The sequence below is a fragment of the Apaloderma vittatum genome, unplaced genomic scaffold (genome assembly GCF_000703405.1).
Source record: "Apaloderma vittatum isolate BGI_N311 unplaced genomic scaffold, ASM70340v1 scaffold6624, whole genome shotgun sequence".
NCBI classification, from domain to species: Eukaryota; Metazoa; Chordata; class Aves; order Trogoniformes; family Trogonidae; genus Apaloderma; species Apaloderma vittatum.
The window spans coordinates 7,173-22,982 of NW_009712005.1; the positions used below are offsets into that span (position 1 = coordinate 7,173).

At 39.3% G+C, this 15,810-nt stretch overlaps 1 protein-coding gene across 1 annotated transcript in view; it reads left to right on the forward strand.

The window, feature by feature from the left end:
* Nucleotides 1-2,748: 2,748 nt before the first annotated feature.
* Nucleotides 2,749-15,810, forward strand: part of LOC104272747 (cystic fibrosis transmembrane conductance regulator-like) — a gene marked incomplete at its 3' end in the record, with an annotated part of 44,534 nt that continues 31,472 nt past the window's right edge. Inside the window, 6 exon segments of the mRNA XM_009867823.1 lie at nucleotides 2,749-2,842; nucleotides 4,985-5,129; nucleotides 6,439-6,550; nucleotides 12,603-12,818; nucleotides 13,735-13,824; nucleotides 15,177-15,340. Coding sequence (XP_009866125.1) covers nucleotides 2,749-2,842; nucleotides 4,985-5,129; nucleotides 6,439-6,550; nucleotides 12,603-12,818; nucleotides 13,735-13,824; nucleotides 15,177-15,340 — 821 coding nt within the window.

A 15,810-nucleotide genomic window follows, 5' to 3' on the forward strand; every position in this document is an offset into this window, starting at 1 on the left:
GCTAAAAATCTGAATCTCAAAAAGTGTTTATAGATTAGGTAATAATCTGAATAAGTGTCACTTCACAGAAACTGGACATAAAAAGACAAGCCTTCCCCAAGAATTGCGACATAGTCCTGATTAAGATTCACTGTTAAAACCCGAGATTTCCGCAGAACATTGATTATTCTTAAAATGGTGCTGCTCACAGCTAGTGGCAGAGTCGATGATATTGCAGCTAAATATTTTCCATGTCACCTAATGCCTCATGGGGAAAGATTGTTTATTAGCAAAGAAACTTAAATCTTAATTTTTGTCATCTCAGGGAAAACAAAAAAAAGAGAGCAGAAATTAGTAAGGTCTGCATTTGCCTTCTGTTGCTGAAGCCCTGCAATAATTATTTGTAAATATTAAGCTCAGGGTGTTGCATGTGTTTGTTTGTAAAGGGGAAAATGCTAACGGTTTCAGAATAGAGAACATGCCTTTTCAGCAGGTTACCATTTGAAACAGAAGAACTGCAGCCCTACTCTGTTGAGGGTAACCAAGCTGCAGGAATCAGGCCGCGGTGTCTGGCAGTTGTGCCTCATGGGTGGGCTGCCTTGTCCCGTCTCTTAGCAAGGACCGTGGGTCATGCAGAGCTGGCGTCACCCTTTAGGGCTCCGTTGCAGGCTGCTCAGAGACAAGGGCTGGTGGTGCAGACACTCTTCTGGAGAAACAGTTTTGAGCCTAGTAGAACTGCCATCTCCAGTGTAAAGTAAGCAACAATTTACAGTTTGTTCTGCTGCTGGAGTGATGGTGATCTTTTGGGAGCAGATGGGAGTGCAGAGCCTCTGGCAGGGTCCACTTTGGTTTGACCTGTTGTGAGTGTCGGAGATCTATGTGGTACCTCGGTCTTTTCCTGTAGTCAGTAGGATTTTGTGGCTCTACAGGAACCTTGTAAACCTTAGGCTCCAAAGCACCATAATCATGCCTGATTACATTTCCAGCCCTCTCTCCTCTTAACTGCTAAAAGGGATAAGATAAAGCCGGAAGTACTTTTCTTGCTTTTGTCTCCATCAAGATTTCAGTCCAGTTCCTTAGGAGCTGCCGGCACTTTGTCTGACTGTGCTGGGCACAGGTATTGATGCTTCTCAGAAGAGAAGGCACTGAAACCACAGTCGCCTTTGCGCTGCTCAGTAGGTATTGCTGTGCTGTGCACAGGACACCTGTTGCAATGGTACCAGCCGGATCAGGGACACTTGCTGGGAGAGCTGCTCTGCTTTGCTGGTCTCGGATAGCCTGGCCCTGCCACCCTCTCGCTGTCCCAGCACCCTGTGCTTCTTGACCTCGAAGGCCTGATGGAGCTGGAGAATCCCTGCACCCAAGAGGAAGATCTGGGTAGTTGGCTTGGCAACACAGAGGATTCTTCTGTCTTCAGTGACATACAAAGCAGCCTTAAGGGAGAGTCAAATCCTATTGACAAGTTAACAGCCTGTGTTAATGCTCTGGAAAGCCAAAGGCATCTGTCTGATCAGTACAGTTTGCTCGAATGGGATGAGGCTGAACATGCTGGAGAAAGAAATAGCTGCAGTCAGAAATTCATTTGATATTGTTAAAGGGAATGACAAAGAAATCATTAGAAAACTACCAAAAGAGAAGTTAAAACAGTATGTTATGTATATACGTTATTACATATCGAGCTCCTAAGTTAAGTTTTGCTACAGACAATCAATAATAGAGGTGGGACTTGTTTCCCTTCTTTTCTTCTTTCCTACGGTATTGAAAGTTGTCCCCTGCTGGGTTTCATGTGTGTGTACCCATAATAACATTCCTAGTTAGTGACAGAACTCTGACAGCACTACAGGTTTCTCTGCAAAAGAGTTCATTAAATGCCAGCCAGTAATCCGATGGCATTTGCTAACATAATGCTGTAAAGCCAATCTGTTTCCTATCCTTCTCTCTCTCTTCCTTTCAAAAGAAACTTTTCATTCTCAGCAGCCACAAGAAGAAAAAACTCAAGAGTTAACGCTGGCAAATAGTTTCTGTTAAGCCAAAATCTAGAAGAGCCTTGTTCATTGGCAAACTCTGATCGAGCTGCATTACCTGGTGATAAAGAGACTTTGATAACTACAGATTATATTGCCAATTAAAAAAAAATTATAGCCATTTGGCATTTCAAAACTTTGCAAAGAATCCAAAGCATAAAGCTAAACTGGGTGCTATTGGAATCTGGCAGAAAGTTGGTTTTAGGAGAAATTTATGTATTCTAGGCTTAATATATTACTTTTAATAAAATATATACCATCTCCCACAGTTCTTGACAGCACAACCCAAGCAACTGTTGAAAATCTGCCTTGAGACAAACAGCATGTGGTGGCCCAACTCCTCCCATGATTACCAGTCCAACCCGAAACCACTTGGCACATCTTGCAAACTGGCCCCATCTAGTTAGGGTGGGACTTCCGAGCAAGGCCGAGGTAGCTGGGAGATGAACGTCTTTGTGCAAGCCCTGCCAGCAGCCTGGGGTAGGAACCTGGCTGCAGATTAGGAGATCCCTGGGGGAAGGCGTCAGCACCGCTCCTTTAGCTGGTGGGAGGAGTTCATTTACCACTGCTGCAGCTACCCTGGCAAGCAGAGAGATGAGAGCAAAGACTGCACTAAGTCTGTATCAGACTTGTTGCCTTGGGAGAAGAGGATGGTTTAGGAACCACGGAATTTACTTGGTACTGATAAGTGCACCCCATTAGGCAATGGGTAGAACAAGAGACGTTTCTAAGAGATCTGCTAAACATGCCGCCTTCCCTAAATGACAGAACAGTGACTCTCTGCTCGCTTTCTGAATGCAGTCACGTTTTGTTGCTTCAGGCGGTGGCAAAATGCCAGGGTAGGTGCTAATGAAAAGTATAAATAAAATCAAATGTGTGGAGGGAAACAGTGCAATGAAAAATGTTTTCCCAAAACATACCAAGTCTGAAACTGTAAAGCGTTTCTCTTTTGTGAGGACAAGTTGGAAATTGCTTATTGAAATCTCAGAGCATTATTAAGGAGCTCAGCAAGGTTATTACTTAGCTACGGTACTGGGAATTAAAGAGGTTGCTTAGGAAGTACTGTTACTTACTTGCATTAGCTGCAGTAGTGGTTTAGTGTCCCATAACGTGTACCCTTTTCATCATTGCCAAAATATCTGTGTATATGGAACTTTCAGTGAAGCCAGTTTGTGAGAGCTGCTGTTCCCGAAAGACAATTAGCCATTTCTCCACAACATGTGCACAAAGCCAATTGCAACTGTCCCTTTCTGCCATCAGCAGACAGTAAAATACAGATCAATACCTAATTTGTCGTTTGCAGTGATCACAAAAGACTTCCACATAACAGTATTATTTTAAATTAAAAAGCTTTCTTCTGATCTATCTTATTATGTCCCTGAAAACACTGGCCCCTGTTTCCAATAGCAGTAAAGTTTATGAGTGTTTCACTAATGACTCTTCAAGGTGGACTTTCCCAGCTGCCTTGCTGTAACATACCATGAATCATGTGTTAATTCTCAGCTATAGTGATGTCAAAGATTGAGATAAAGCCCATATGATTTGTCTGAAACTGTGGTATGATTGTAGAAATGAAAGATAATCTTCTAATTTCATAGAACACACTCTTGCAGTGGCTATGAGATAACTGTTTGCTTGGGAAATACCTTTGCGCTTTACTGAGTTATGGGGATTATAGCCTGGTGTCCTTTGTGATTCATAACTTCACTAAAATGAATGTTTGAGTGTGCGTGTGTGTGCACACAGTTGCACACAAATAGGCTTTGACTGCCGTGCTGAGGTCTTTTTGCACTCGTGTAGCATCTAATGCTGTTCATTTACCTTTGTAACAACCTCTTTGCACCATCAGAGGCTGCAAGTGAGAATGTGGATTACTTTGTGTGTATGATACACGTTCTTACAGGCATATGGGTGAGCTATTTGTGTTTGCTAAGTGACCATGGGAAACATTCTTGCATTTCTTTTGCAATTTTGTTAATTGTTGTTTATAAAGACAATTTAAAACAAACAAAATCTGAACTGATTGAGATTTTGCAGATTGTAACTTTTATCATAATCATAAATCATTCCGTTTGGTTTCTTTTACAAACTGTGTTTGCATATGGAAGCACAACAGCAATCAACCACAAGCTACTCCTTTTGCAGGTATTTCATTTTCTTAAGGTAATGCTTTTTAACAATGGCAGTAAAGCAGAAACTCGAATAGTTTCAAAATACACCATTAATTCTTATGGTTGCTCATGTATGTTTTCTTTAGTCCTGTGTTTTCGAAAAGATTTCCAAACAGAACCTGCTGCAAAATTTTGTACAAGCTGGCACTTGGGGTTTCATAACCCTTTCAGGAGCCGAATTGTTCGATAAACTTAGTGATGGGTTACAAAGGTTTTATCTACAGAGTAGCCATTCTAGAGTATTTTCCTGCTTTGATTTGATTCAGTGTAGTCTTTAAATTGGTATTAAATTTTTAAACATGTCATTTGAGAAAAAAGAAATGCATAATGTTTACATGTGATGGATACAATAAAGATCTTATGAGGAGTCCTGTAGGAGATCTCGTGTGTTGTTAAGGGCTTTCTGCAATGTAAGCTGTCAAAGGAACACTCAAGCTATATGAAGATTTTCCGTCTTACAGGAAGGAAACTTATGCATCTCATTTACTGTAGTCCTGATTTATTTAAGGACATAGCACGTACTTGGAAATACAGTACAGAGGTCTCAGCCCCCTGTTCATTAGGCTGCTTTTGACTGAACAGGAAGTTTGGGGCATGCTCCCATGCCAAAACTGATAAACTGCAATAGTTTTGTAATTATTCTTTTAATATTATGTTTGCCAATATAGTTTTGTGAACATAATGCAGAGCTGAATTAGATTATATTATATAGTGTGTGTATGTATGCGTGTGTATGTGTGCATACACGTACTTGGGTGCTGGCAACCAAATATTCAGGGTGAGACCATGTAACTCTAGAATTAACCTTAGATTTTTTAATATTTTTTGTTTTTTTTCTGCTTAGATGGACAAAACCAATTTTGAGAAAGGGTTACAGACGACGGTTGGAGCTGTCAGATATTTATCAGATCCCTTCTGCGGACTCTGCTGATAATCTTTCTGAAAAACTAGAAAGGTATGAAAGATTCGTGAAATAACTTTGCTTCAAGAATTACACTGCAATTTTCATTAAAAAGCCACTGGATAAAATGTTTAAATAGCATTGAGTGCCAGCTGGTTGCACCCGCTGGCTGGCTCAAGTGTGTCCTCATTCAGCACACAGTTGTCCTTTGGAGCTGACTGGGATCCCTGGTGCAGGTGTTTCAGGTGCAGGTGCTCTGAATTACTGTATACAGGTACCTGTGACATCTGTCCGTTGACTAACAAGGCTTAACTCACAGTTTCAATGTTAGTTCTCTATTCTGCCATCATTTCTTCTCAAAACATCCTTGTAAAATACTTTCTTTTTTTGTGAATTAAATACCATTCTTAATTTCCTTTGCCATCACAGTTGAAAGACTAATTGCCTCTGCAGAAATCATACCCTGACTTCCCTCATTTGGGTTTCCTCTCTTCCCTACCCTATTTTGGTGGGTTCTAATTAAAATCCTGTGCTACACTTGGGACTAACTCTGACAGATAGAAGTGCCTAAATCCAGTCCCTCTCCCCCAGCCTCCGCTGTAGCTTTCCCTGGTGTTTTGGGACAGTTCACATCTGCATTGTCATGTCAGTCCAATTAAACCTAATTGCAGTGTGACATATGTATTCAAAATGAGTGGAAAGTATTGAGAACATCAGTGTGCTTAATGCAGTTTGAAAGTTTATAAATGTAATACTCTGGTTATTTAATATTCTGCTGAAAAAATGGAGAAAAGAGTTATCTGAGGAAATCCTTAGGAATTCTTTAATCTGTGAGTTGAATTTTGACTAAACATATGTTTTCTGTATATAGCATTGCTTCTGATCAGCAAATTATTATCGAATAGAAAATTATTGTCCCAGCAACAGAGGTTAAAAATAATGCTGTGCAGTAGAAAAGACGCATTTTTGAGGCTTTGTTGGTGGGGTTTTTTTTGTTTTTTTTTTTTTCAATCTGGAAGAGCTCCAAAACGTTTATTTGCCTATTATTTTTGCTTTGGTCTTAAGTAGAGTGGGTTTCTTTAAAACATACAATGTGACCTTTTCATGAATTAATTCCCTGCAGGGTGATGTATAGCTGAGTATTTAAAACTGCCAAATATGTGGCTGAACTAGGTTTGAACTTTTATTGATCTATCAAGTCAATGAAGGCCAGGTCTTTGGGCTCTCTTGCAAAGCTCTATTTCATTAGTCACCTCAGCTAAATCTCCCTGGATATTCTTGAGTGAATTGAAGTATGCCAGAGCCACAGACCCATGTATTTGCTCACACAACTTAATAGTCTTGTTTTTCGGTTCCTTTGCAGAGAGTGGGACAGAGAGCTAGCAACTTCAAAGAAAAAACCCAAGCTTATTAATGCTCTTCGACGGTGCTTTTTCTGGAAGTTTATGTTCTATGGAATAATCTTATATTTAGGGGTAAGATTTGTTCTTCGCTTTAATAAACTTATACTGTTCCATAAATAGATCAAAGTCTTAGGGATGGCGAAATTAGTACAGATTCCTGTGAATAGCTACAGATTTTGCTCACAGAGATGATAAATACTGAGAGATACTCAGGGACCTTCATAAAGAAAAAGAAAAGTATTTTCTGGTAATGTCTTAATATCTTTAAAACATACTTAGTGATATTTTTTAATTGTACATAGTGGTAGGTGCTGGCATGTGCTTCTCCATGTACAGGTAGAGCACCTGAATTTTTCTATCACTACTGATATAAAGTAATTGTTTTCTCATTTTATGGTTTTTAAGAAGTTTCTCAAGAATTTTCTACCCTTGCATTAAAACAAATGACAGTGCAATTCCACGTGTTTTGGTCAATTTTTTCAAAGTGACTATCAGCCAGCTTCATAGATAATTGCTTTATTTAGGTTTACCTATGCAATAAACTAGTTGTCTTCATTAGTAATAACAACTCTGCATAAATAACCGTGTGAAATGTGCTTGTATCTTGGTGCTGTTAGTGCTCCAAAGCACTAACTTGATGTGAAAGCAAACTTGATGTGAACGTCTGAACTGATTATGTTTATGAGCTTTGCAACATGTTAGTTAGAATTACCCTCATTTACCAAATGCCACCTCATTGACAATCCTATCACTGGGGTTAGGAGCTGGGAAAACAGTTTATTATTAATGATGTCCCACTGTGTGTGTTGGATGGCCACACCGTTTTTCAATTCAAAATGTGATGGTGTCAGAAACTGTGATTATAATAGCCCAAATGGCCCAATGTGGTCAGATGCACTTAGATAGTGTTTTCAGATGTGAGATGGATCTCTAGACCAGATTTTTATCTTTGGAAGGTTGATACAGCACTAATTCTACTGGCGTTAGTGTTGAATGTGGTCTAGTTTAGCTGTACTTTCAAGATCATGGATTGGGCGGAAGAAGAGTGTAAGGGGAATTTATGGAAAAGAGCCCACAAGTTCACGTTGCTTGCTATAAAACAAAACTTCTCTTTTACTCTGTCTTTGTCTCGAGTATCCCAAGGAACTATTCTCAGAGAATAGCCGAGTTTTAGAAATGCAAATCTTTATGCACATTAGAATGACCCCTCTCCAAGGGAGGAAGAGGAGAGTAGTGTGGAGGATTGTCGTCATGCCCACAAACTTCTACTGACTCCTCTGTAGAAGGGGAATTTCAAGCTAGGAAGATCTTCTAGTAGGTAGATGAAAAAAGATCATATCCTGCTTTGTGGCAGCCATGCCAGATGTCTGCTAAAAATAACCACACCAACATCTCTACCCTTAGGTTTTAATAATTTTATATAAAACATTTCAAAAATATAAATAAGAATATCCTAAAAACGAAAACCCATATCCTTAGCTATATGTGGACTTTTCAGCATTAAAATGGAACTTTCTAAGGGTGAAAAGTTTTAATGCATCAGTCGGTATTTCAGGTCAAAGAACATTTTTTCAGGTTAAGTATTGAATTTGGAGTCTGACTTCTGCTAGTTTTATGCTGCAACAGTTCCACCCCAGTAAACTTCCATGGAGTCCCTCCTGTTTTCATGGCTATGTGAAAGACAGTTTGGTCTTGCAGATGACAAAATAAGTAAATTTATTTAGGGTCCTGGGTTGAAAATGCTGTAAAATATTCTTAAGTGTATTCATTTGGACTGCTAATGATATAAATATTCTGGTTTAGATCACTGCTGATTTGATTTGAATAATTAGTAACAGACGACAATTTTGCTTCAGATTGGATTTTCACCTAAGAATTAAGGAAAAACTGACTGCTTTTTCTCTTGTAACACCATGTCCAGAGAAAACGAGTGTCAGTAATAGAATCAGTAAGTTGCCAGGTAAAATGGTTGTAAAGGAAAAGGAAGGAATTCTCTAAAGAAAATGGAAATTACTTCCCTTAAAATGCAGCATTCACATTCTTTTTAGTCTATAAAAAATTTAGGATTTACCTCAGTCTGTCATGCTGCTTCATGGATTTAAAATGCAAGAAATCTTATGGGCCTTAATCTTTTGCATAGAGTGAAAAATGTTCTTTCCATTTTACCTTTTCGCTTCTTTCTCGTGGATAGATGCACTTGCACATGTGCATACACAAATTCTGATTAAAAGTAGGGGAATCAAGAAATTAGCTCCCAGGCTTCTCTTCTGTTTTAAGTCTTGCCAACTTGCTGGACTCTTACCATTAGCGAGGAGCCTCAGGTCTCTTTTCACTGCCACTCAGCTCAGTTTGAAGTCACCACTGCTGCAGATTTGGTTCAAAGTGACGTGCCGTGCTTGCCTTCTCCATGCACGAGGGCTGCCCAAGGAGAAGCGGGAGGAGACGGTGGTTACGGTGCTGTCTGTGCTTGCTCTGGAGGGCTTTTTTGCATTTAACCCAGGGCTACCCTCTGGCTGTTTGAGTGTTGTGCAGGGCTGGCAGGAGGCAATGTAGCTGGAGTGGAAGTTGAAGAGCCAATTAATTGTTTGTCTTTGTTCAGGTAAGGCAGTTAACCATCCACGACAGGGCCGCTTGCTGTCTAAGGGACTGTGGAATAACTTTTCTTTCTTTCTTGGCAACTCTTCTCTGGGATGAGACCCTTTCTTTATGGACTTTTACCCAGTTCTGTCTTCTATTTGCTCCTGCCTTCTCATTACTGCCTTAGCTTTTAAACCTTTTTCCTCATCAAACCGGCAACTCCTTGTTCATGTTAGGTTTGCATTTTTTTTTTTTTAAAAGCAGCAGTTCTGCAAGTTTAGCTTACCACATACTATAGGAGGTGTTCCTGCAGAGTCTGCCAGCAGAAACTTCCGCAGTAATGTATTCCTGTTAAAAATTAAGCAGTGTCTGAGGGCTCTTGCAAGCAGTTTTGAAGATGACTTCCTTTCCCAGAGTACAGGCAAGCGTGTGTGGGCATGCATATGTGGGATTGATTTCTCCATGTGGACTTTTTTCATGGAGTACAACTTTAGACCAGGTGAGGACAGAATAGGACTGCAGGATTTTTGAATCATGGTCTTTGTTTGTTGTTTTTGGGTTTTTTTTTAAATATCTGTCTTTAACAAGTCTCAGACGTGCAATTTAGCACATGGGAAACAAAATCTGCACCTCTCACAATGAACACAGAAAGATTAGATCTTAGTTTAAATTCTCGATTCCATTATCATTAGTCTTCATTTTATTGAAAGCTGTAAGAGGAAAAACTTGCTGCTAAAGCCGCTGGTGTTCTTTTCAGGCCCTGCTCCCGGAAATTAATGGGAGCTTTGCCATTAATTTGAACGGGGACAGGATGTTGTGCCGTATTGGCATAGGTGCAACCAAGTTGTGTGTTCTTTTGAACTTCACTTTCCTTTCAGCTCTTCTCTCATTGAATCCCTGAGCCGTTTTCACAGCACCTTGCTTGGAACGTGGTTGAAGCTCTTCTGACATCCCTGCTGTTTGTGTAGTTGTTGTTGCATCTGCCATCACCGTTTTGCTCTCATTAGGTGCCGTAGTTTTTCCTTCTCTCTCGTTCACTTCACGCATTGTAGGTAACGACGTTATTGCAGGGTGGATGTTTGCGTTCCGACCCCCTAGTGTCCAACGACTCTCCCTCATCAATAGTGCTGCGTTAGCCACGTTGAGTTACCACACTTCATGTATCCGCTCCCCTGCTGTTGAAAACAGCTTCCATGCTTCACCTCATCAGCAGATGTGTCTTGCAGTTTAAAGGAAAGGTGGTATGGTGGTGAGACAAAAGTCATGCTTTTTAGCATAGTACTGGCTAACAAAGTGAGTACTTTGCAGTGAGGAACAGTTTGATTCTACTTAGATTTTTCTCTTGTATTCATCCCCATGAAAAGTCTATTTGCACTGAAGCACAGCAGCTGCTAACATTAAGTTAGAAATGGTTTTAGTATCATATCCCAAGGGACCCTAATGAGGATTTCCTGAAGTTCTTGCATATAGGTCACGGGTGTGAGCGAGGAGGCAAGGAGGGATATGAAAGTCCCGAAGCACTTCTTGGGCATATGCCAAAACCAGAGATGTGCATTATTGTCTTCAAATGCAGAGTGATTGAGCATATGGGGGGATGCACGTGGCGTGAAAGATCTTATTGCGTAAGAATAACTGCACCAGGTCAGATTAGCATGGTACCCTGTGTCCTTTTAATTAAGATTTATGGGAAGGGGATGTTTCTAAGTTTCATAATGGCCTGTGGTGGATGCAGAGGGAAGAGCAAGGACAGGAGAAGGAAAACTATGACTCTTAAAAATTGGATTTTCTGTCAGGTGCACAATTTCCATTCCTTTTTGTAGGCAGATCATTCCAATCAGTTTATTTATCTATATTTATGTTAGTGGGTAATTTTGAGGTTACAAGAGGAAAAATGAAAAACAGGTCGTTCTGCTTTCATTTGTATGTAGACAAGATAATTATATCTTTGCTGTAAACCAGTGGATTTTTACGCCCCACAAGAGAGCAAATGTTTGGCTTATTGCCAGCCATTATTCTGCCCTTAGTTTGTAAATCACCTTTTTTTCCAGCAAGCTAGGCATGTATGCAATGCCTTTATAGTCACAACAAACACAGCAGCAGAGCATGGCATTTTCATTGGAATATGAGTAAATACAGAAAAAAATCTTACTATTTTAAGTCTCTATACAAAAGCTTATCCTGGAATCTCTGTGAGTATGAAAGCACTGCATTGTCCTTGAGAGGTGACTTTTGTATTTTATGAGTTTTGAGGAGTTTTGGTTTGCCACTTTAGGATGCATATGGTTTAAGCACAGCTGCATTGGGTTGTGTGTTTAAACACTCCTCCATTTGCCTACTAATAACACTGAAATCTTTGTCAAAGCTGTCTCCAGGTTTAAAGCATCCGTACAAAAAAGAATTTGATAGTTTCTTTCTGGTTTTGTGGTATCAGATGCTTTCTGCTGAGACACAAATGAAAGAAGGATAAGGAGACAGGCATAAAAGTTCTTAGCACCAAGTATTTTGACACTGAATGTAACAATGAAGCAAAGTAGCCCAGACATACTTCATACCCTTCAGAAGCTCATGCAGGAGGTGAAACAAATTGTTAGCAGCACAGTGATGATTTTTGAAGTTCTTTGGGAAGGATTAGAGAAGGAAGGAAGGAAAGGACAAGAGGCAGAGATGGAAAAGGATGAGGTTATAGGAGTGAAAGTATGAGAATGATGGGGGCATGAAGGGAAACAGGCAGCAAAGGTGAGGTAACAGTAGTGGGGTTTGGTTGCATTGGTAAAGGAGGCTGAGGACAAATGCAATAGTAGGTTAAGGTAAAGTCAGGGCTCTAGCCAATCATTTTAATGCCTTGCGGTTTAGCAGTTTGATACTTTCTCTTTTTTCCCTCCTACTCTGGTTCTCTATCATGTGGCTCATCCTGAGATGGTGGTAAGTGCTGGGGCTGCCAAGGCAGGAGTGACTGGTTTGCCTCTGGGGCTTTTTTTAAACTTTCCTCCCCCACCTTTTACACCCTCTCATCTTACTTCTGTTTCAACCCTGGATACAATGTCCAGAACTGTTGAACAGGATGATCCAAATTGTTTATACTTTTATTCTGTTGCTATTTCCACTTACTTAATGTTTTAGCTATGTCCTCACTGTGCTGTTCTGGTGGTGTTCATTTGGGGAGCTCTGAGTCTTCCTGTGTCCTGTAAGTCCAGTAAAGTGCAGTGATAACTGTTCCCTTGGGGCCAAAAGAGATCCAGCCTGCTAAACTGGATTCAGTCATATGATATGGCTAATCCATTACAGCTCTGAAAAGTAAATGTGGTAGCTAATCTCCGTTGTCACTTTTATAGGAAACAATCAAACAAAATTTACAAACTAGATTTACTTTAGTGGAGTTACAGGAGCATCACAGATTAAGACAGCAGCGAGTTGTTTCTTCTCCTGTGGCTTCCTCGTTTAAGATATAAAGCTGTAAATCTCGGTTTGCAAGATCTGAAATTCAAATGTTAACTGAAAAATTTAACAAACTACTGACAAAAACTTCTTTTCCTATTTCCATCTGCAGGAGGTCACCAAATCTGTGCAACCCCTTCTGCTGGGAAGAATCATAGCTTCCTATGATCCAGACAACTCTGATGAAAGATCCATAGCCTACTACCTGGGCATTGGCCTGTGCCTTCTCTTCCTTCTGAGAACACTACTCATACACCCTGCTATATTTGGACTTCATCATATAGGAATGCAAATGAGGATAGCTATGTTTAGTTTGATTTATAAGAAGGTGATTGTTTCATTTACACTCAAAGCCAAACCTCTGTCTGCTGCCTACGTAACTTTTAGGCCGGTTTGTTGAAAGATTGATAGTTTTATTAGTCAAGGTACACAAAGTACACAAAAGCATAATGTGGCTAACATCAGTTTCTGACAGCTCTCCATTATTTCCAAAGAATTAAATACTTATGTACAACTGGTGTGACTGAATTCAGCCACCATGTGAGTAGAGCCTGGCTGGACATGTGGTGAGATGTCTTAATCATTCTGCCACTGTGCTCCTGTTATGCACATGTATTGCAAAGGAAGAATAGCATGTGCTGGTGGCCAAAGAATATTTTCCAAAGATGATTAGAGGTGAAGATTTGAACAGTAAATAAAACAATTTATAACAATAAAGGATTGAGTTTGAATGATATTGTGTGAGATATCCACAGCATGAAGAATTGACAGAAACTGATAATCACACATCCAAAGGCTTAAAAAGTTATTTGGCTTTACCAATACCAAAAGCAGCAAATTTGAACAAACATATTAGTTACTCCAGTATAAAGCTCACTGTGAGAACACCTTTCAAAAATATTTGTCAAGATAGACACAGTAGGAGATTTTTGAGGATGCACAGCAGCACACAGCATGCATGCTTAATTAAAACTTGCATTTGCATATATATCTATATACATAAAATATTCAACAGAAAGCAAGGTCTAAGTCGATAAATCAATATTTGTAAAGCAATTTAATGGCTATATTAAATTCAAGTGACATAAATAACAAAATTAATGAGACTCTCTTTATAGCATCAGCAGATAAGTGAATTGTTATTTATATTAGTGTACCATTGCTTATTATTTTTATCTGAATTTGTTCTGTTTTATAGGGAGTGAGTTATGGCCATTTTTCTATGGTTTTGTTTTCTTTTACAGATCTTAAAACTGTCAAGCCGAGTTCTAGATAAAATAAGTACTGGACAATTGGTCAGTCTTCTTTCCAACAATCTGAACAAATTTGATGAGGTACGTCATTGCTTGTTTAATCTACTTGGTGATCCATCAGACACAAAGGCAATACTTCAAGCTGTTCATGACAAATATTAAGGAAGGAAGGAAGAAGCATAAATGACGAACTGCACTGAGTGCTCATTGTAGATATAAAATGAATCACTACCTTAAGAAAATGTGTTGGCATGTGGTCATGGGAATGCTCATTCTGATGCTTACGACATCTTTTAGCTCCGATGCTGATTAGGAGAGGAACTTGGTATTTAAATACCAAGTATACCATAAACCCATGCTTGTTCTATGGTTCAGTGAGAACCTGCCAGGAACTCTCTAGGTTACACAGTTGGTTTCATACAGGTCGGAACTTGGTTCAATCTCCCCATCCTCTTTTCATGACCACCATGCCTTTTTACTACGGTGATCCAATCCATTCCTATTGTTGGTAAGTGATGATGTTCAGCATCTTGTTGCTGGTATTACCCACGTTCCTAAAAAGAAAATAAGTGTTGATGAAATACCTTTTTAGGAATGTTTCCTGCTATATCTCTTAGACAGTACTTCCAGTCTTCTGTAAAACTTCTGTTTTGTTAAAGACGCAGAGGTAAATCCCTGCTAATGACTTTGGGAACTGGAAACTCTATGAACTTCTGTTCAGCCTGTATGTTTAACTGTCCCATTGGTAGTATGAGATTTGCTTCTGATGAAAGAAGCAAGATCAGAGAGAATGTAGACACGCGACTGTAGCTATAGGATGTGTTCACTTTGAGCATCACATTACTATATAGAGCAATATCAGCTAGTCCTGAACGAGCTAGGACAAGTGCCCTGTCACACACAGGATACACTCCAAAATCTCCCCCAATGCGAGGGAACAAGAATGAAATAGGCAGCAATCTGTTTTGATTTAGTATGTTCACACGACAAGTCATCTCTTCACCAAAGTAATATTTTCCTCCTGTATCAGATTAAATCACATGCTTCTGTGTATTTTTCTCATCTTGCAGTGGCTGAAAAAGCCAGCATCGCTGACAAATTCTGTTTACTTTTATAAAGCTGGGTTTTTTCCTCGTGCATATGCATAGCAAAGAGACAATGCAGACTGACCTTTGCCTTACAGAAATCAAAGCTTAAGTGTGGAATGTATATGTATATGTATTGCTGCACTGTCATCATAATTAACACCCAGAATGCTATGTGCTCGGGTTCACAAATCCTCCTTTCTAAACTTGTTTTACTGCTGGAAATATTTGTGCTGTCTTCATTACATTTTTCAAAGTGTCACTTTCATGACTTCTTCCTTCTCCTGTGGTTTTCCAAGTACATCTATAAATTGTATTATTATTATTTTCTGATTTGGGCTTCCACAGGGTCTTGCTCTGGCTCATTTTGTTTGGATTGCACCTCTACAAGTGGCACTGCTGATGGGACTGCTCTGGGATATGTTAGAAGCTTCTGCATTTTCTGGACTTGCTCTTCTAATAGTCATGGCCTGTTTCCAAGCCTGGCTGGGACAAAAGATTATGAAATACAGGTGACAAGACTGTTTTAAAATATTTCAATATATTGTCCTGAAACACATTGCTTTAAGAAGTGTATACCACTTGAGTAAGAGTCTCTAGTCAGGACGTTGTTACAGAAGAGGAGTCCAAAGTCTGTTGGCTGAGTTGGGAAAGTAATGGACAAGCCTTTACTTATTTAACAGCAAATGCTAAACCTAACAAAATGAAAGGTCCAACGTGCAGTAAATAGTGATAATGCTTTGTAGAATTTAAACTCGATGTTAGTGACTTGCTTTATTATTTTTAGAGCTTTTATTAATTATTATTATAATATTATGATAACATTATAATTACTTAATTTATTATATTAAATTATTTATCTATGTTATTTTATGTTTATTTATTATTAAAAATTACTAGATTTCTAATAATTCCTTTCACATTCTTTGTAGTAATTCTGTTAAAATACGCATTTTTAGTGTAGACATACAGGGAAAGTGAT